We start from the raw sequence: 22,427 nt of genomic DNA, 5'->3' as shown, positions 1-22,427 counted from the left end.
ATCTTATACTTTTATAATTACCAAAAAAATAATATCTATCAACTATTTTATAGCCTTTAAATACAGTACAGTAAAAAAGAAAGTAAATAATATGACTAATTGTACAATTCCTAATTAATTTTTATTAAATTTTATAATTTTGCGGTACATCCGACCACGGACAAAAAAAGTTACAATTTAATTTGATCACTGCTGGGTAACTGACGTTAATTTCCACTAATCTATCACATATAAATATATATATCAATATAAACTAATTTTATATCAATTATTGAATATGTCCTATTTTTTTCGTCTCGTTAACTCGACAGTAATCAATATTTCAATTTATATCAATAGTTTCTGTTAAGTATTCTCTTTGTTCCCATAAAAAGCGATTATCAAAATGGCATTTTGTCATCTATGGCGGTCATGAAAAAAAAATTAATAAATTTTGTGTTAAATTTAATCAAATATCAATAAGTGACAACTTCTATAAAATGTAAAAATTCTAAACATTTTATCATACTTAAATATATAAATATATATATGTAAACTAACAAGGCCGAATGGAAGAACATGCCTGTAATATCCCAACGATGCCCTCAATATATTTTTAATTAAATTAATTAACTTGCACTTAATTGTAATTAAATTTATAAATTTATCGAACAATGATACTCTTTTAAATACTTTTAAGAAAAAAAAAAAGTTATTGATAATGGCACCAGTTAGGCAAACATTTGAACATATATATATATATTTATATATATATATATGTGTATAAAACAATTTTTCTTATACTATCTTGCGTCATTAATTCAACTTGATATGATATGCAATAATAATTATTCATCCAATATATATATATATATATATATATATATATAATATATAATAATAATAATTTGATTAATAATATACCAATTACAATTAATAAATTAATTTTCTTTGGCGAGGCTCTAATTGTCCTCTCAATTTAGTGTATCTTACATATCTTAACTATAATTACTTTATTACTTCAATAAACTATTCAAATATTTATTACAATATATATAATAACATTTATTTTTTTTTTAATGTTAATATTTATCAAGAGGCACGAGATTCTTCACAGAAAATTAATTATATGCAATCAGGTAAACATTTCATACTAAAAAAATTGGTACGTTCAGTAACTGGTAAAAAAAAAAAAAAACAAATATATATAAGAGATTCGTACGATTTTAAAAAATGTAAATACTTTGCGTCAGTAATTAAGCACCAAAATGAAGAGCTGATTAAATTAATTGATATAAATAATTTGGTTTAATCATAACGTCGATCACAATTTCATTTCCCACAGTACGATATGAGCGTCATTGCTATTGGGTTCTTTAAATGAGTAGCTGGCCTTTGAATTTTTTTCACCGATAAACGGCTGAGGTGTAGCTGACGCTGGATTAAGCTGTCGCCAGTTAACGTAACCACGTCCACCCATCAGAGTCAGGACAGTTCGCTTGGGTTGATCCGCCTGTTGCTGGATTTTACCTTGATGCTGTCGTTTGTTTGTATTGCTGGCTTTTTTCACGGTATTCATTTTCGTCTGTGGATTTGCGGTGTTGTCTTTACCCCTATTTCCTCCGTTGATAGTCATTGCGTTTACGTTGACGCCAGTGCCGGTGATTGGAGTACTGCTGGTAATAAGAGGCTCGAGATTGTAACCAGTTGTATTGCCGCCACTTGCTGTGCTGCTGTTTCGAGATAATTTACCGGTTTTTGATAGATTTTCCTCGGAGCCGGATGACGTGTAGAGAGAGCTGGCATGAGAGTCAACTGACCAGTTGGACAAGTCAAGTGATCGCGGACGCGTAATTTTCATCTTTAGTCTGCGGTCCAGAGTGTTTACTTTATTAGGAATAGCTGCCAATTCAGGATCGCTGCGTCTCAAGCTCTCGTAAATTGGATCTATACCAGAATTAGTGTCATTTTCATAATCTTTTACGTACATTAATTCACCATAAAGACCGTAGACGTCACAATTTTCACCGGAACTCTGTGAACTTGCTATTGAATTTGATAATAATGCGGTAGCTGATGGATTATTTGATAACAAACCACCACCAAATCCTCGTGGTAATGTTTTTGATGCACGAAAATCATTTTCCTTGTTCCGTTTACGTCTCAAAGCAACTGGACTACCGGCTAATTGTTGTTTCAATTTATCAACATTGTAAGAAAATGAGGAAGACGAAGCCGTTGAAGCCGCTGATGATTCATTCAAACTAGCCCGGTGGTATTCTTGACGTTTCCTCGTTATTTCATCGTCTTGCCGGTTGTGCGGCCGTAACTGATGCTGCTCTATTTCAATATTGTCACTAGCCGTATACTGAACGTGCTCCTCTTCCTTTGATGAATTGACGCTGCATTTGTTGCTCTGAATTGCCAATAAAAACGTAATAGGTCCAAAGTGAGCGTGATAAGAAATATTAACACGTCCGCTGATGATAGGAACGCCCTCGAGTCGTGGCAGAGGAATAGTAAGACTGATACCGACATTAGTGCCCACCCAGAGCAATCCTTTGCATGCCATAAGAGCCGTAACGCTGACATTCATCTGTGAATTTTGATGATTATTATGACTATTACTATTATTATTGTTATGATTATTATTAATATTGTCTCCGTAAGTATTGGAATTGGACAAACGATCTAAAATAGATGTCTTGGTGACACGTAAAACATTAGACGCGATATTTATGTCTTGTAGATGCTTGAATGTCTCGGTGTGATAGAGACAAACGGTGCTTGAATTTTTAAGAGCAACCCAAAGTCCGACTCCCGAGTGTGCCATCAAGTGAACGTTACCAACGTGCTCATGCTGAACACTGAAACTTTTAATTACCTCCCCAGAGGTTCCTTTTAGTACCCATACTTTTTTTCCACAGGCTGCGTAAACGGTATTATTTATTGGCATCAAACAAGCCACGGGATCTGGACCCAAACAAATCACCGAGGGTTCGGTCATCATCCAGGTGCCATCAACATTACGACGGAATATCAGCAATGATCCACTTCCAAGCGCCACAAAGACATTATCACAGTGATACTTTATCTGTATAACAGATCCTGAGACGGGATAGTTTCCAAGCTGTTCTTGTTTTTCCGGTTCAGGTGCCGAGTAGACAATTATTTTACGTGAATCTGTTCCCATCCATACTTGATCCCCGGCTTTACACGACTCGGGATCGTCGATGCCCTTGATAAACTCGACAGCAGCAACTCGGGTCTCAACTAGGTCAAAAGTGCTGACTTTCTTCAGTGAAATAGCTGAAGATGCGGTCGAAGTTGACTGGCCAAATACCGTGACGTGACTGGATACTCCGTCCCCGGTACAAATCCACAAATAACTCACGTGATTTCGCGAACTCCTTCGTCTTACAGCTCGCAAATTTTGAGTCGAGTAGTAGCAGCCACAGCGTACTTCTGATTTATATTGCGAGTGGTAGACTGCCTGTGAGCTAACAAACAGGGGCATTTTTGTTGAAGGTCTTTGCTCTTGTTCAGGTACTTCCCATGACGGTGAATTGTTTGGATCTAGAGCCAGTTGAGCTAATCTCAGCTCTGTTATCCAATCTTTTTTGACTAGTGGATTGTCCGTCTGGAAAGTGTACATCTGTCCTTGTTTAGTCATCAACTGAAGACAACAGCTGTCTGCCCAGATCATGTCCTCATCTTTCTGCTGAATCGACGACTGGATTGACTGTAGGATAAGTTTTGTTGCGGCGACTGTCATTCCCTGAAAAAATAAAATAAAATAAATATTTTTTTACTTAATTGATTTGGGTAAGTGGACAATAGAGTTGTATATATATTTATATAAATTGAATACTCAAATGAATAATGAATAAGTAAAAGAGCACAGGGTTAAATACCTCATAGGTTCCCTTGAGTTGCGTCACTAAATCACTTATCCTCGACATGACCTCATAGTCATGCATCAGATCGTTCATCTCCGCGCAAAGACTATCGGCACCCGCTTGACTGCTGCTCTCATTGATGCTGAAATTTTTCTCCGACTTCAAACTGCCGCCTTTGTTCAATCCCGCGGTAAGTAAACGACTCAATGTCGGCGAGGTACTGGTGTCTTGTATCTAAACAATAAAAATAAAAATAAATAAACAAGTTGGCTAAACACGAAGAATAATAAATCGCACGTGCTAATTTCTCACGGCAAATATTATTATTTAAATAATAAAATAATGTTTTACCTCGATGTCGGACACCGGATACGTCCACTTAAGTGTAAGTCTCTCGCTACTTGAGAAGTCCTCGATAGACCGCGGAGCGACTGATACGCAGACCACCAAGTCATTCAACAATAACAATCTACGTCTTTTAGATTTAGTTATCATTCCATTTTGATTAAATTCTAATTGCGTAACATTGTCCTCTCTTATAAGATAACGTGAGGAGGATGAAAGCGGTCGGTGAGCTAATTTACCGGATACATGACGTAGCATTTCTTTGAAAGCTTGAAATTGTTCAGCCTCACGTTTTCGCTCATTCAACATTTCCGCCAAACTCTCCAATTGAGTCAACGCCAACTGCAGTGACATTCTGTCGTGATGTCCTTGAGGCGTGTGCTTCAGTAAATCCTTGAAAAATTTATTTCATTGTATTAATAACCGCAAATTTATTAATTTAGTTACATCACTTGTTCATTTTAATTGCCGAGTCAATTTAATTATTTTATTTGTTTATGTATACCTGGAGAAATAGAATAAATTGTGGAAACCTCTGAACAGGCTTCACCATCAGCCCGAAAAAGGACAACCGATCGTGCGCACTAATTTGCTTTACCTATAAAATAATTTACATCAATAATAATAACAATAATAATAATTATTGTCAAGTAAATGAATTGAAAATGAACCTTAAAAAAATCAGCAAGAGCCGTTTTGCGTTTTGATTCCTGCTTAGCGAGATCCATCGCCACGGAAAAATTGTTTATAAATCCGCTGTAGATGTCAAGAACAATGGCTTTGCTGAAACTCGCAACAAAGACGTCACCCAACTTCTCATCTTTGTCCCACGAGCGCACACATTCTGCGAGAGCTATTCGGAAGAGCGTGTGACACTGAAGTATCTCAGGTAGACGATGAAATAAAGTTGTGATTTTACTTTGACTTAAAACCGGTGGAGATGATTCTTCAAGTGGTTTTTTGTAATCATTTACCAGCCTCTGCAATGTCGCCACGTAACTATTCTCCGAGTGTACAATAGCCGCGACAATGTGACGTCGTTTTAACTGTTGAGGTGTTAAATTTGGTGGTGCCGGTGGTAATGTCGGTGGCGCTTGACGCCGGTGGTGCATACATTGAAATTGCATTATAGCAGCAGCTGCCGCTGACGCCGTTACCGCATTATTGCCCGTCATATAACTCTCTTCCTCTACCTACAATTGAATAAAATAAAATAAAATAAAATTATTCATGGGTAGAATAAAAAAAACTAGGACCTTGCATTAATATTATCTAATTGCGTATCAACACGAGCAGAGGATAATTATGCAACATGAATAAATAAAGCTCGTAAATAAATAAAAAAGTGTACGTGTGTATTTTACCTCGACTAGTCGGGACATTGGTGAGGCAATTGGTGCCACCGGTGATGAGTGCATTGGCGTTGATGACTGCTGTTGTTTTATTGGACTGCATATTGACACTGCAGATGTGTCCGAGGACGAGGAATCAACGTCATACTGCTGTGTTGATCCACGACGAATGCTAAACCACCTTGACAATCGTCCTTGTCCCGCTGACGAGTCCAGTGATTCCGTCGTACTCCCAACAGCAGGACCTACACCAGCACTGCCGCCTCCCGTACTACTCAGTCTTATATTTTGTGATCTCCATTTGTCGCAGAGTGTTTTAGCTTTGTGAAGGGTATTTCGTAATTGGCAATTACTTTTTATACTGATATTACTCTTTTCACTTTCATCGTCGTCGGACGAGTGCTCGTGATCAGAGGCAGAGCACCAGGAGTCTTCACTTTTAACGGAATGCGCGGATACATTTGAACTCGTTGACTCGAGCGGCTGCTGCTGCTGTTGCTGCTGAGACTGCCGCTTGAGAACGGCCTCCATCCTGTTGGGTGGAGATCCTACGTCGTCCCAAGATTGACACCTCGATCGTGGCTCATCTGAATAATAAAACCGAAGCAAATAAATTAATATTATTAAATACAAATTAAATAAAGGAGGATTGTTCTATAAGATTAAATTAATAGAGATAATTAAATGATAAATTGAGTGAATCGTGTCAGCTGACAAGACTGATTAGCATAATAAATTTATAAAATCAACCGAGGCCCGGATGTCTAAGCACACAGGTTGCGATATCTTAGCAACTGCCAACTCTATACGGTCGTAATAAATAAATAAATAAATATATACTCTCAATATCTCGCTAACTGATCGAACAAAAACATGGCGAGCGTTGGAGCATATTATTATTCACATGCAATGCTACTGAGTGTATATAATAAATATATACAGAGACAGAGAGCGGACATTACATATACAAAGTCCATAAGCAATATGACGATATGACCGAGCAACCACGCGTGCTAACTGCTCTACAGTGCGTACAGTCATCTATCCAATGACGGAAGTATCTATTTATAAGATATATATTCCATCTATTGCGCCAACATATCTAGCTCTTTACTTATATCTTCCTTACTAATGTAAGTGGTCTCTGGTTCTACTCCTTTTTTTTTTTAAACTCCGGGTCCTACGCAGACTTAATCCCTTTGGACCCTTTTCACTCAGCATTTATCCACATGCTGGTCCTATAAAAGTGACACGAGTCTCGTAAAAGTTTAAGTAAAAAATGATTAGATTAGATTAGATTAGATCCAGAAGGGAATTGGTAGTGTGGGAAATAAAACGTACGGATGCAGGGTACACTGGCAATTGAGCTTCGTTGACACCACCAGCAGGACGGAAGAGAGTGATGTCCGTTTCACTGCTACACAACACACTTTATTGTTTTAATTTACTTTATTTATATTAAATATATAAATTTATTTATTTAGTTTTATATTTTAACTGCGTGTTATTTAACTTTTTTTAGTTATTGGTTTTTTTATTTTTTTTTTCGCACATCCAAAGATCGTCAAATCATGCTCTGGTTCGATTTCCGTCTCGACTTGAGACTGTACGGTCAGTTATCGTGGGCATTACGGAGGCCGCCACCTCCATTCCATCTCCCCAGAAAGATTCCAACCAACTTGGCCTCGACTTGGGTGCAGCAGCGAGTGCCAGCAGCAGAAATATTATCGGTTTGCATCGATACCAATACGAGACGCTGATTATTGTTCAATAACTTTTAACGTATCGCTCTCTGAGCTCAATAAAACTGGACCACAACAAACCACAACTTGTCATATATTTATTACTACTATTATTTCTTCTTTCAACGTCACAACACACTTTTACATTATGATTATTTAAATCTGTAAATAAAATAATTCAATTTAAATTTAACAAACACGACTTACTAATGTAAGTGTTGGATTACTTGATGATCTTGCAGTAAATCTCCGTATTAAACTCCGTAACCCACGCTCTCATTTGTAAACATAAATGGGTTTGCATGAGTACAAAGTAATAATAACATATATTATAAACATGAATTTGTAACAACAACAACAACAACAACAACAACAACAACAAAGTTGACTAAAAGTTCCGTGAGCGGGACACTGGACACACTATTGCTTCTTATTGTTGATAGTTTGTTGGTCCCTCGGACGTTTGTTGTCGTCGTCGCCGTAGTTGTCGTACTCAGTTGAATTCTTTCTCGTCAACTCCGAAGCAACCGCGAATAATGCATGTGGGGGAGCCAATTCTACCGGATTCCACCTCCTCCGACGTTGCATCTCCCATTCTCTGACTTGATTTTGCCGTTCTCCGTCACATTGCTACCACAATATACGTATATGAGTATATATATATATATATGAGAAGTACTCTCTTGGTTTTACTCCCTCTCTGATAAATATTATTACACTCATATCACGAGTTGGTGTTGTGTATGCTACGCATGTAGCATACAAACCACAACTTCCAACAACGTAGCATCACAAATATATGTTGCTACGTATATATTATATATATATGTTGAGATGCCATTGTCCTTAACTCTCTCGGTGTACCAACTAATACTCCAAACTCAGTCCGTGAGAGACGCGTCACTCTATAATATATTATAAATAATAAGTATGTTGCCAACAGGATTATTTCTTCTTATTTTTTTATTATATATATGTTATATATATATTATATATATATTATACATATATATATATATGAATTAAAATAAATCCGTTGTTCTATGGCTCGATGTGTGACGTATGTAAAAAATAATATCAACACTAGTCGCTTGAACAATTGGATTTTTTTTTATGTGGGAGTAAGTGCGTTCATTTAAAATTTTAAAACCGCAGACGTTTTGTTCTGTTATGAAGAAAAAAATCATGAGAATTTAATAGACCGAAAAATTTTTTGACCAAACCCAGGACAATAAAAATGAAGAAAGAACCTATACAAGGGGAGTAATGTATTGGAAGTGTAACTGAAACGTCAGGTTGGACGAAAAAAAAAAAATAATAATAATAATAAAAAGTAATAATAAACAAAAAGCAGAATTATCAGCTGTCAGTTTGATGAAGAAACTCAATGGATTTCCGGGAACGTAACTTAGTCAGCTACTCGACAATGTACAATAGCATTAAATATATATAAATATATATATAGGTGTATTATATACCGTAGAAAATGCTCATATGGGCAGGTTGCGATCAGGGAGACCGGTATTATGTATATGGTGCTGCAACAGGCGGGTGGGTCGATTTATGTCACGCAATATATACATGCATGCATACATATATATGACTGTACAATTGTATTCCAGCTATTGGAGCTCTGGGGGAAACATTGGACTATTTTCCACCGGTATTTTTCTTCTCAGCGTGACAATATTGCCACGCAAATGTGTTTACAATTAAATTGCTACCAATAATAAATAAATATTATTGCATTAAACTCAATATGTGTCACTGCGCGCAATAATAAAACCGATGAAATTAAATTTAAACCCATTATTTATTTATTCTGGTTTAAATTTAAATCAACATATGGTTATATAAAAGATTTATAAAATTAGCTAAAGAGAGTAGAAACTTTCATATTTTTCATGTGGGCGAAAAACTAGGTTTAATATAATAATAATAAATAGTAAACGGAATTGAATTGTTATAGAGTTGAGTATATGTATAACATATTGAGTTTAAAAAGGTAGACAATAAAATTAAATTGTTTGAATGTAACAGCGTGAGTAAACGTTCTCGTTTTGGAGTACGTTAGTTATTGTTGATGCTGAGAAATTAAACAGTAGTATGTATGCATATATGTACACATAACATAACAACAGAGTATGTTAGCAGAGTTTAGTCGCTTGGGTTTAATCATGCGGGCACAATAACGTCCTTCGTAGTGACCGACTTCCGGCGTCAATTCACGCTGGTGTGCTGTGTGCTCAAACTCTGTATATTCAAATGGATAAATGTCTATGCACATACAGATATACAGAACTCAAGTGTGTAAGTGTTTCATCGATGGGTCATTCCCCATACTCCCCATTGAACATCTAGTAATTTTACTAGTCGGGATTTTAAAATTCAACTCCATTTTTTTATCTAGAAATATAAATAAACAAACAGATTTAATTTATTTAATAATAATAATATAATTTGATTATTTTATTATCTTGGTCTTGGACTAACGCGGTTATTTCAAAAGCCTAATTTAGACTTAACAACAGCGAGCACAAGGCACTTGAACAGCGAACCGGACTTAGTCATCGTCATGGTGTCGCCGCAAAGTGAAAGACACTCGCAAAGTTAAGAGAAGCTACAAGGTGAAGTGTAAGATGTTAAGTAATAATTTAATACACAACCCGCCAACAAAATAAATTATCTATTATTATAACATTACATGAATAAGTCAATATTTGTTTATCATTATTATTATTATAATTCATTCCATCCACATTTAAATTAAAATCTCTCGGTGCGTAATTTTATAGTACTGAGAAGAAGAAGAAGCTGAAGCTGAAGTCGAAGAAGAAGAAGAAGTTTGAGTACGAAAAGGTTTACAAGGTCTGGCAACGCCGCGCTGTCTAGTTGAAATCTCCATGGGTGTCATTCTCTCTACTTGGTTCCTTTCTTTATCTTATTCTCTCCCTTTCTTTATCTTCTCCCTTGGGGCAGCTTGCCTGTCTTAGAAAACCAGCAGCAACAAAAACCTCCATTTAAAACACTCAGCACAAAATGGACCATACAAATAATAAATATCCATTGTGTGCTTGATATTACTTATTAAATAAAATAAAAGTAATTATTTATTATTTATGTAATTAATGACAACTTACACTTGATGAGAACAACACCATTGTGCATTTCTTCCATGTCTCAGTGAAGAAATAATTTAGTTTTTAAAAGCCCCGGTGCAATCAGCCTCCTCGCGGAATCCCCGAGGAGGCTGCACCGCGATCCACCTGAGCTATTTATCCCCAAGATGGAATTAACGAGTACACTTTAAATATCGTTAATGACGCTATTACCCACACCAACACCCACACTTTACACATATCAACCAACACTTTTATTTATATAACACATGGACTGTTTATATACAGCGCGATTACAAAACTACTCCAAAATTAATTATTTTATAATAACAATAATAATAATTAATAATTGTTGCCGGTAAATAATAACATTATTAATTTATAATGTGCGCTGACGCTGACGACGTAATAAACAATAATTATTTAAAAATGTTAATAATAAAAAAATAATATTGGAGACAGTACGGGGATAATCACACACCGTAACAGCATGATGGCGGGCGTGAGTAAATGCCCAACACACAATTCTACAGCCTGGGCACAAAGTCGCGGCGGTCTCTCGTATCGGCGTTTCGCGTACTGCTGAGGGCGGTTAAAAAACCCGTGAACAGCGGAACGGAAACGTTTGGATTTGGAGGGGCATGACGACGACGACGACTACGGCTGACTACGGCGACGATCTGGTGATTCTACCGAGTACTCTTGGCTGGTGTAGACCGTGTTGAGTATAGAATATAGCTGGTGGTAGGTGGCAGGGTACACAGGAAAGGGAAACGTCGGGCAAGGGACAGAGAGGAAAGAGGAGCCAGCAGTAGAGTGAGTTTTAAACGAGGACAAAATCATGCGGTATTTCTGTTAGAGGGATCGAGATGATCAACGAATGCTAGAGAGAAATGGATCCCGGGTAGCATGAATGAGAGAGATAACACGTTTACTACAAGATAAAACGAGTGAGGAGGATAAAAAATATACATGAAATAACAAAACCAGTCTTGTGTGTTTGAAGCACCGAAAGACGGCGCCAGTTTGTGGCATTCACAGATTTTCTTCTTATCAACAGCAGTCTTCTGTGAAATGTAATTAGTTTTTAACTTTTTTCTTTCTTTGTTGATAAGACGAAGACTGATAAATAGTAAAGCAAAATAACTTACGTCAACTGACAATGAACGTGTTTTTTTTTTTTTTTTTTTTTTTTAATTTTTCAAATAGGAGATTTAAAAATTTGATAAACTATTCAAGAGATGAGACGAGATGTAGTTTGCTGGTATGAAAGTCTTTACTTGATGATTTAATGTGCCAAGTCTTTACACAGAGAGATGAGATAAAAGGAATGAGTTTGCGTACACAGGAATACTATCCCCACTGTATTTTACAAGACAATTTCGCAATTACCTAAGTCACTTATCCCTACTACTCTAATGATTATTTGTCTGATCTTGCTATTATTGTCGTCTAAGAGAACTAAAACGAGGTCTAGTTTTTAGTACGCATTTAAATTTTAAGTGTAAATAATAAAATAGACGGCAATTAAAATAATTTATATTGTATATGATAGTAATCAGTAATCATGACCCACATTTATCATCATGCAAAATTTAGATGTGAGTTTGCGATTTAATTTATTTCAATTTTTATATTTATCAACTTTTTTAAATTAAACATCTAGAAGACTAATAAATTTGTCCTGATTATTTAAAGGGACAGAAAACTTGACGTTGAGATTTATACGATTGAGAAAAGAAAACGGTAAATTATTTACTGGACGAAAGTATTCAGCCCAAGCCGGTTGGGAGTAAGTGTAGAATTTAAAAAAAAATTTTTGATTGATGATAGAAGTAAGTAATTAATTAAAGTTGATTTCAGACATATATTGGGACAAATGAAAAGCGAATTTCCGACGATAATGGCCGACGTTCATTATCGAGTTTTAAAGAAGAAATGGTCAAACCTACTGCAGCAGTACAAAGTGAGTGATTAATTCCATTGACAACTAAACAACAGTGTACATATATATAGATATATATAATATATGTATGTACAACGACCTCACTTATTAAAAGTTATCTAGTCTATTAACGTAACACACTAATTGACTAATCCCACATAATAATAAATTAATCGGTGAAATAATCCACATGACAGATGACAAGACATGTTATTTAAAGTGGCTGATGTTTTTAAAAGGAGCTAAAGAATCCAGTTCACGGAGATAAGAACAATGCGGATGACGTTTCCTGGCCGTTCTACAGCGCACTTGATGAAATAGTTACCAGTAGTAAAACTACTCAGTTTAATAAAAAAATTATTGACCAAGACAGCCAACAAGTTGATCCTCATGAATTCCTATGCGTCTCTGTAAGTTCATCAGACGACCAGTCTCTAGACAAAATTCCTCCATGCTCTCCCAAAAGTTCATCAAGGTTTATATTTATATTTAAATATAACGAGCTGAAAATAAAGTAATAATTAATATTAATAATGATAATATTTTTAGATCAAGTAAAATAATGAATTCAAACTTACCGCCAGACGTCACAACTTTATCTCGGAAACGTATCAGAGAATCTCCTTCAGTAGTTGACGAAAGTCAAGCACCTCAAGCGCCATTAAACTTTCGGAGCGACACATATGGAGTTAAAACAAAAATTGAAATGACACCGTTAGTCAATGTCAGAGACGTAACCAAGTTAAGGCGTAAAATTACGGAAAATCATTCTCGAGTTCCCCAACAGCAGCATCAGCAACGACAGCAGCTGCATATTATTCGTACAGCAGTGAATCAAGTTAAGAGGGCAAACCAGTCTCTTGACAGAGAACACAACACGAGACTCAAAAGAGTCTGCAAGACCTTGACTTCAGTCCAACGAAATCAAACATACCCTCCAATGTCTACGTCATCAATGTTAAATGTCAATGAAAATCATCACAGCGAATTGATAAGAAAATTAAATGAATTCTTTGTTTACACCAAAAGACGTGACGAAGAAAATCGTATTATTCTGATAAGAATTCTCGAGTCAGTTGAAAAAATAGCCAGCAAAATTGATTAATAACATCATATATTTAATGTTTAATAAATTATATATGGAAATTTAATTTAACGTTTACCTTAGAGTGATTCAATAGAGCCTCAGGTAGCATTAATTACCGAGGGTTCATTTTTTTTTCTTTCTTTCTTATTAATTTTAACATCAAACGCGAAGCCAACGAGTGCGTGTTACCGTTTACAGAGTCAACACTCGACACACCAACAACATCGACATGTGTGAATATACATGGATGTTTATTATGAATGTGATATGTACTGATGTATATTAATGTATGTGGTGTAAAATATATATGTATATATACGAGGGGAGCGTGGAAGCGTGCACGTGGCTTGCATCTGCTTCTCAGCTTCTCCACGTTCGACGGGTGACCCTTTGCTGACCCTTACCAAGTACCAATAATTAACTGTACTGTGAGGGCACAACCAGCACAAGTTTTAGTTGTCTTGAGAGCGATACGAGTGTGGAGCGCATTCGTGCGCATACTGTTTGCTGGTGTGCTTACGTCACACACAATCTCCTCTCGCGCTCTCACGATTCTCTTATTATTATTATACATATATATATACAATACATATTACACCCATATGATTTACATTACTGTTTAAAATATTCAATTTACTTTTGAATAAAATATCAATATCATTATCGTAATAATCGCAAATAATACTAATGACTTGGGAGTATTACTTACCACAAATTTTAGTTTGAAAGACTTGTAACTTTTTCCATCCTTTCCAGCCTTTTCTCCAAATCATTGACGCTTTTGTTTTACGATTCTGTTGATGGCTACTACCGATAAGTTTTGTACATGAGGTCGAAGCTATTGACGATTTTTCCCATTCTCTTCTCAACGAACCGAGACCTGATCTGTTAAATTAATAATATGTATGTTTATTATACATTTTAAATGTTGTTGTATTTAAAAGTAAATAAATAGTTTTAAGTTATGCGGAAGTGTGACATTATTTATCACGGTCGAGAGTGACAGTAGTAGAAAGCGAAGGAGAATGCCGAGCATCGGGTATAAATTAATCTTCAGCGACACTTAAAACTTTGGATGTTTATTCAACATTTTTTTTAACGAGCATACCTGTAGCTGGCGCTAGAACTCCCACTGAAACCGCTGTCCAGGTCACAGCCGACAAAATGATGGGACGAGGGTATGGTATCCTCATGGTGCTGGGACTGGGATGATAAAAATGCTGAGGATGGAATTCTCTTGTTGGTGATGCTGCTGTTAATGCTGTTGCTGCCAACGGCGCATCGTCCCATCTCGACCTCTTCATTTTCGTTCGCCGTATTATTATCATCCTCATTCTCATTATCCTCAGCCGTAGTGGGCATCAGCATCGCCTCGACGCTGAGATTTAGCTCGCCAAGGACTCGACGATGACGTGACTGAACTCTACGAACTTCCTCGGCGACCAATGAACGATGCGAATCACTCAATCCATATCGGCATTGCTTACTACATTAAAAGAAAATAAAATGAATAGAAAAGTAAAATAAAATCGTAATAAATGACAGCATGATATAAATGTGCCACCCAATAAGTCGTTGGAATTTAAGAGTAGAAAATATTTTATTTTATTTTTTTTCAACAACTCGAAAGCGTGAAAATTATAGAATAACGGGTCATTGTCGGCAATGTTTTCCGGAGGTCTTTAAAGTTTAGTTTAATGTAATGGGACAGCAGGGCCCCCCTCATAAAATACCGTGGCCTTTTTTGAATTTTACGGGACCTTTGAGTCTAAAATAGTAGTAGGCTACCTTTTTTTTCTTTTATCTTTTTTATTTATTTTTTTTTTTTTTCTCTACCTACCTGATCTCGGAAATTTCCTCGTAGATATTTTCTTCGGTTCCATATCGCGTGACATAGGTGTGTCGTTTAGATGGGTCCCGAACAGGTGGCTGGCGCTGCAGGTGATAAGCCCATTGATGATTTGACGGTTCTTCCATTAGGGGACACTGATGGGGATAGAGGAGGGAGATTCTGCTGCTTGGACCGGCTTCATAGCAAGCATACGAATAATCCTGAATAATCTGCTGCGGCTGAGCATGCGGTTGTTGATGTTGAATTTGCTGCTGCTGTTGTTGTAATTGCAATTGTTGATGTTGCTGTTGGTGTAATTGCAGTTGCTGATGATGCAGCTGCTGCTGTTGATGTTGCACCTGATGTTGGTGTAACGAATGCTGAGGATGTACCTGAGGGTGATGTTGATGTAGTTGATTAGCAACGATCGGCGGTGGATAAGGCGGTGGAGGTGGAAACTCCAAATTAATACAACGAGATGTTGTCCCAACAGGGCCACCAGAATAATTAGGGCTTGCTGGCGAAGCCATCATTTTTACACAATTGTTTAAATCAATTATAAAACATATTACACACCATCATCATTACCATCATCATCATTATTTCCATCAATTGTATTTAAATTAATAAACACGTGGGTTTTTAAAAAATGACTTGATAATCACTTAAATAAAATGATTCATCACAAGTATCCACTTGCTACAGTTCCATGAGATTAAATTATATCCAAGAATAGGCATCACTGATCACACTGTCGCAAACATTCCCATCAACCAGTACAATAATCTCTCTTATTACTTGTCTGTCTTTTTGTTTCACTCCTCCGCTCCTTTTATCTTCTTTCTCCTTCTCCTTCTTGGTCTTGTTGTCCTTGTCTTTCTTAAAACTATTATCTCTTCTTTAAACTTATTTAAACTACCGTTTTATCTCTGTATTGGTAGCTTCTCCAGCATCAGATCAGGAGCATCAGTAAAAGTACCACCACAAACTCTTTCTCTCAACCGAGTGTCAGAACTCAGAAGATAGCTTTGCGTTCATCCATTGTTAGGAATAAACGAGCACGAGCACGCACGCCTCTCGAGACCGGTCAACTGTTGGTCGTATCGCTCAGCTCCTATACTCTCCCCGTTCCACTCGGTTATTCTCCCATGAATGCTTGCAAGAGTGAGGCCAACTATCACGAACCAACCAACGTATAAATATATACATACATATATGTATATGTATGTAAGTAAGTAAGTAAGTAAGTGAACAAACGAATCACTTGTATGTATTGCCCCACACAGCAGTTCACTTGCCAGCCTTTTCCAGCTTTTTTAGCTACAAACCACTCGAAAATTAGCCATTTTTTTCCTCTCCAATCTTCTTCTCATTCAATTAAACTCCACAATATCTACAAATAAAAATAAATAAACACAGCACACATTATATATTTTCTTTAAAGTTAAATGTCATTTAAACTCTTGTACTTACTACCAGTAAAAACCAAGCTTCGATTTATCAGATCCTACTTATCAGGACTTTTAAAAATAAATAATATTTTTTTTTATCTATAAAACTATCACTATTAGTAACCACTTGGTAAACTTGTCACCCATACGAAGATGGTCTTGAATGATAATTGTAACTGTTGTTTACGATAACATTTAGACAGTGATAAATTTAATTTGTGGCACGCGACTGAGTAGTTACTCAACTCCAAAGTTAAGTCTTGAGATTCTTACCATTTTTATTTTTTCTGTTAATTTTAAATCCACATTGAACCCGGTGTACTTTGATTCTCGGTCCACAAATATAAACTCTGTTATAATAACCGGCATGGAAACATAAAATAATAAATTCCACAACAAGTTTTGTTGTCTCGTGAGCGCGCGGCGCGCTAAGCAACTGACGAGAACTTTATATGTATAAAGAAATGAACTTAACTGAACTGAACTGAGTGTAACTGAGTTACTGGAGGCAGGGCAGCAAGCTGTTCTGTTACTGAACGAACAAGTTTGTGTGTAATATCAACGAGTGTGTGAGTAAGGGTGAGGGAGTCGTATCGGTTGGCTGGCTGCTGGTTCTTTTCGTTGGTTTGAGAGAGAAAAACGAGCAACAATTTTAAGTGTGTAAGTGGTAAGTCTGTTTGGTTCTCTCTTCTTCTTGTACTTGTTCTTCCTCTTCTGTCTTGGGTCTTCTGTGTCGGCTTCAAGGAATGGACTGAAAGAAGACAAAGAGGGTAAATAAGAATGAGACGAAGAAAAAACAAGGAGAGGGAACCTTTTAACGTTTGGCTGAGTCGTGATCGTCGTCTTGGTCTTGCTCTGGCCAGCTCTGGCTCTTGATTTCGTACTGCTCAGCGTATTGGTCTCGGTCTTACCCCGGTACGTTTGCCGTTTAGTTTAGTTTCCATTCCCATATCCATGTCCCATTCGGCAACTTGAGAATCGCTGAGGAATTCCAAGGAGAGCAAACTCTAGTCTGCCAGAATAGAAAGAGAACAATAATCATCTAGTGTAAGGAAAGACGTCTGGTTTTAAAATACTAAGAGAGAAAGAGAAAGTTTTGAGAAAATTAAATCGTTTGTTCAACGCTAGGGGGCAGTACTGCACAGTACCATTTTTGGACTCCCATGAAATTAAATATTTTTTAAATACCTGGATATTTAATTTTTATTCAAGTATTTTTTATTTTCATCTCATTTATAATTCAAATTTATTCAAACAATTTGAAATTCCCGCGGTACTTTAAATAATTTATTTACTGTCACAAATATAATTTAAAAAAATAAAATATTCTAATTGTTTTAATAAAATAAAATAATATGAATAATGAATATTATGACGACTGGAATTTATTGATATAAATTTTTCTGAGAAAAATATTATGCCTTTTATTTCTTTCCCTCTTGGTCGTCATCAGTTATCAGAGATATCCCCCTACTTATGACAGCTATCATTTAATATGATAGTGTCTCATCATCAATGATCAACAAGTAACATTATTACGCATTTATAAACTGAGTACTTTATTATAAAAAAATATATTAGTTATAATAAAAAATGCAGAATTACGTATCAATAATAAAAAATAATGGAGGAATAAAACCGGTGAGTGATGAATTGTTATTACCTCTAATTGTACCGCAGAAGAGACTTCTGCTGGGTCCAGGTCCCAGCAATTTATCAGAAAGAGTAATAAGAGCGATAAGCAATCCGCTAGTGGGACATATGCACGCAGAAACGTTTAAAGTGAGTAACAATGGCATTAAATATGCTAATTGTTGGGTAACTGAGAGTCAACAGTGATATTGTATTATATACTGGTTGAAAATTTGAATAATTAGATGATGGATGACATTAAAGCTGGCCTACAGTACGTATTTCAAACGAACAATAGACTCACTCTGGCCATAAGTGCCTCAGGTCACTCAGGCATGGAAGCTTGTTTAGCAAATTTGCTTGAACCCACAGACACTATTTTGATCATTAAAGCCGGACTCTGGGGTGAAAGAGCTCAAGAAATGTCTGAACGTCTTGGCGCACATGTAAGTTCCATCATAGATTACATATATACTAGGGTGGGTTGAAAAAAACTTTTTTTTTTGTTTTTCTTAGCATGGGGGTAGAATATGATACTGAAGTTAGCAAACGTCAAATAATTTTTAGAATTTAAAAAAAAATGATAAATTATGAAAAAAAAAAAAATTTTGAAAAATTGCACTTGTAGATTTTTTTATTTTCTACATGTGCATTTTTTAGTTTTTTTTTTTTTTGCAATTGATTTGGTGAAAAAAAAATCCAAAAATTGTTGATTGTCTGCTAACTTCTGGATCATGGTAGAATTTGATGATACTGAAGTTAGCAGACGTCTAATAATTTTTGGATTTTATTTGAGGCGGTAAATTTGAAAAAATTGCACCTATAGTTTTTAAAATTTTCTACATGTGCATATTTTTAGTTTTTTTTTTCTTCAAATTTAATTGAAAAAAAAAAATCCAAAAATTTTGAATTGTCTGCTAACTTCTGGATCATGGTAGAATTTGTACCTTATAAAAAAAAAAAATTTTCAAGAAAAAAAAATTTTTTTTACTCATTTTGAGGCGGCCCACTCGTTTTTTAAATAAATAATTGATTAAACGGGGTAGTTCCAACGAAAAAAATTTTTTTTGTCCAAAATCGTGGAAAACTTCTAATAACTGTCGAATGTGATTTTTTTTTACTTCACTTTCATTTTAATTCAAAAGAAAATGCTTTTCATTTTTTGATTTTTTACTTAAATTACATAAATAATAGGAAAAAAATTTTTTCAACTTCTGACTTTCAATTAGCTTTCAAGGGGACACCCTACAGATTCTAGAACACCATGTAATTTTTTTCGTTGGGACTACCTCGTTTGATCAATTATTTATTTTAAAAACGAGTGGGCCACCTCAAAATGTTGAGTAAAACAATTTTTTTTTTATAAGGTACAAATTCTACCCCCATGCTAAGAAAAACAAAAAAAAAGTTTTTTTTCAACCCACCCTAATATATACATTTATTTATTTGGAAATTAAAAAAAAATTTATTTAATAAATCAATAGGTCGAGACTTTGACAATTCCGCTAGGATCAGCGGTAACTCATCAGCAATTTGAAAGTGCAATGAAAAAATTTAAACCGGCTGTTGTTTTCTTGACTCATTCGGAATCTTCAACGGGTCTTAAACAACCGTTAATTGGTTTTGGTGACATTGTCCGCAGGTTTTTCATTTTTATTACATATTAAATCATTTTTTTATTCAAATTAATCCATAAAAGTTTTTAATTAGATACGAGGCTTTGCTGATTGTTGATGCGGTTGCTTCATTAGGAGGTGAACCATTTTTCATGGATGCCTGGAAAATAGATGCTGCCTATACGGGAAGTCAAAAAGTTATTGGTGCACCACCGGGACTTACTCCAATTTCATTAAATTCACGTGCTGAGTAAGTAGATCTGGAATGATTACTAAAAAAATAAGATAGATTTGAGTAGAGTTTGATGGTAATTTTGAAATTGGGTAGACGTAAATTATTATTGCGGAAAAATAAAGTCCCGGTATTTTATTGGGACATGAAAGAGTTGGGAAACTATTGGAACTGTTTTAAAGAACCTGTTAGGCGTTACCATCACACGATATCCGCAACTCTGGTCTATGGATTGAGAGAAGGATTGGCTCAGCTGGCGGAAGAGGGCTTGGAGTCTTCATGGCAGAGGCACGCGGTAGCTGCTAAAAAATTGAGAGAGGGTTTTGAAGCGCGAGGATTGGAATTATTTGTAAAGGAACCGGAAAATCGGTTGAATACTATTACGGCTATTGTTGTACCACCTGGGGTCGATTGTCAGTTTGTCACGCGCAGAATGATGGAAAAGTATATATCTATATAAAAAATACATCTTAATACTTATTTTTATTATTATACTGGAATAGAAATAAAAACTTGACGCACGTGTGCTGATTGTATTTATAAATCGACAGGTGGAATATCGAAATAGCCGGAGGACTTGGACCGACTGCAGGGAAAATATTTAGGATCGGTTTGATGGGTACTAATGCTAACTTAAAAAACGTTGATGACGTTTTGCATGCTCTAGATGACGTTTTAAAATACTCAACTCGTCACAGCCGTCTTTAATAAAATTAATTAATTAATCTTTTATTTTACTTATAATTTTTTTATTCAATTAAAATACTGAAATCGGCATACACTCATGTCGAATATTAGCCCCTTCTTCGTTGGTTCTTATTCTAAAAAATATCGAATATACTTACATCGATATATATTATCTTGATTGATAAAAATGTAGTAATGCAATAATAATACAATATACAATTATTATTATTATATGTATATTTATAATAATATTTACGTATTTAATTTATCTGACAGGATATAAAATACTTGAATGTCTTAAAATATCTATGGCAAATAAAAATATTCATTATATATTTTATCTTTTTTTAGATATTTAAAGATTTTTTATCAAGCTTCAAGGCACAATTTAATTATTTTGTTTAAAAATAATTTTTTATATGAATAATTATTTTGGCACAGTATATATATAAGTGTGTGATACTTATTTTAAATATTATTAAATAGTTTAAATATCTGCAGCGCATAAAATTTTAACGTTTATATTGGCACGCTGGTTCAAAAGCTAAAAATTTTTTTGTTGATTTAAAATTTTAAATTACCGACAAATTTAGGAGAAGATTGAAAGAGAAAGCTAAGAGCCGTTTAAACCGCGTGGGATTTTAAAATCCAGAGAAGGTTCATTCTGTTTATATGAAGATTTAAAAATAATATCAACAATGAATGAAAATCTTCAGGTAAAAAATATGTACTGTGACAAATTTTATTGGTATTAAATTTACCACTTTATTTTTAAATAGAAATTGATGCTCATTATTACCGTGAAATAAAAATGACAAGTTGGCGGACATCAGACGATTTCTAAAATTTTTTCAACAAAAATATTAAAATATGGACTTGGAAAATTCTAAAATCAGTATATGCATTTTTTAAATTTTATCAATTTGACTGTTTAATTTTTTTACACGTAATTTAAAAATTGTCTCATGTCCGCTAAATTTACACTCACGAAATAAAATTGTATAAACAATCGGGTTGGTAACAAACATAATAATGTTGTATTTAGAGAATATTAATAATAAATTAATGGGTATTATTAAAACATTGGGCGACGTTTGAATTTTATCCAGCAAAATTGAACGTCGGTACTGGTGTATAATAACCAGCGTGCCAATATAAACTCCCAAAAATATCTCGTACTGAGCATCAACAAAATTTTCGTTACCATTCAATTCAAGGTTTTTCTTTACACGCGCAGTAAATTAATAATATTATTACTACTATAAACTAAAGTTAATATTTAATATTTTTGATATTTACATACAAAAAAAAAAAAAAGAAAAGAAAATGTCAGGAATATTACAAAACAATTTATCCTCTCGACTTATTTATAATAATATACTAGATATGTATCGTTCAAGGATCCTGATAAATATCATTTTTAGCGTTTACGAGCTTTGAAACAAAAATATAAACTCATATATAATTATTATTATAGACTTATAAAATAATATCGCGATAAGTGGATTTT

At 34.9% G+C, this 22,427-nt stretch overlaps 3 protein-coding genes across 5 annotated transcripts; 2 read left to right on the top strand and 1 right to left on the bottom strand.

Annotated features, from left to right (window-relative positions):
* Positions 1-99: 99 nt before the first annotated feature.
* LOC130665714 (rho guanine nucleotide exchange factor 10-like protein) lies at positions 100-17,691 on the bottom strand. Of its 3 annotated transcripts, XM_057466246.1 has the most exons (11): positions 17,562-17,691; positions 16,773-17,501; positions 15,309-16,692; positions 14,577-14,954; positions 14,178-14,353; positions 5,588-6,162; positions 4,895-5,416; positions 4,729-4,821; positions 4,230-4,616; positions 3,894-4,112; positions 100-3,757 (listed from the first exon to the last, which is right to left on the bottom strand). In XM_057466246.1, the coding sequence occupies exons 3-11, from the start codon at positions 15,830-15,832 to the stop codon at positions 1,304-1,306; spliced, it is 5,328 nt and encodes a 1,775-aa protein (XP_057322229.1). In that variant the 5' UTR covers positions 15,833-16,692; positions 16,773-17,501; positions 17,562-17,691; the 3' UTR covers positions 100-1,303. The 3 variants fall into 3 exon arrangements, with proteins under 3 accessions (XP_057322229.1, XP_057322230.1, XP_057322231.1); XM_057466247.1 differs by lacking the exons at positions 16,773-17,501; positions 17,562-17,691 and having other exon boundaries at positions 15,309-16,708; XM_057466248.1 differs by lacking the exons at positions 14,178-14,353; positions 14,577-14,954; positions 15,309-16,692; positions 16,773-17,501; positions 17,562-17,691 and adding an exon at positions 10,458-10,632.
* Positions 11,882-14,179, top strand: LOC130665718 (uncharacterized). Its single transcript, XM_057466253.1, has 5 exons — positions 11,882-12,037; positions 12,135-12,228; positions 12,300-12,402; positions 12,621-12,856; positions 12,931-14,179. Exons 1-5 carry the CDS (start codon positions 12,004-12,006, stop codon positions 13,484-13,486), a joined length of 1,023 nt encoding a protein of 340 aa, XP_057322236.1. The 5' UTR covers positions 11,882-12,003; the 3' UTR covers positions 13,487-14,179.
* A 415-nt stretch (positions 17,692-18,106) lies between the features above and the next one.
* Positions 18,107-22,244, top strand: LOC130665717 (alanine--glyoxylate aminotransferase). The gene is made up of 6 exons (XM_057466252.1): positions 18,107-18,532; positions 18,628-18,828; positions 19,867-20,024; positions 20,093-20,248; positions 20,327-20,674; positions 20,782-22,244. Exons 1-6 carry the CDS (start codon positions 18,344-18,346, stop codon positions 20,936-20,938), a joined length of 1,209 nt encoding a protein of 402 aa, XP_057322235.1. The 5' UTR covers positions 18,107-18,343; the 3' UTR covers positions 20,939-22,244.
* Positions 22,245-22,427: the final 183 nt, after the last annotated feature.

This window comes from Microplitis mediator, chromosome 3 (assembly GCF_029852145.1).
Source record: "Microplitis mediator isolate UGA2020A chromosome 3, iyMicMedi2.1, whole genome shotgun sequence".
Taxonomy (NCBI): domain Eukaryota; kingdom Metazoa; phylum Arthropoda; class Insecta; order Hymenoptera; family Braconidae; genus Microplitis; species Microplitis mediator.
Note: the sequence above shows the minus strand (reverse complement) of the source record. Positions and strands in the feature narration are given on the sequence as shown.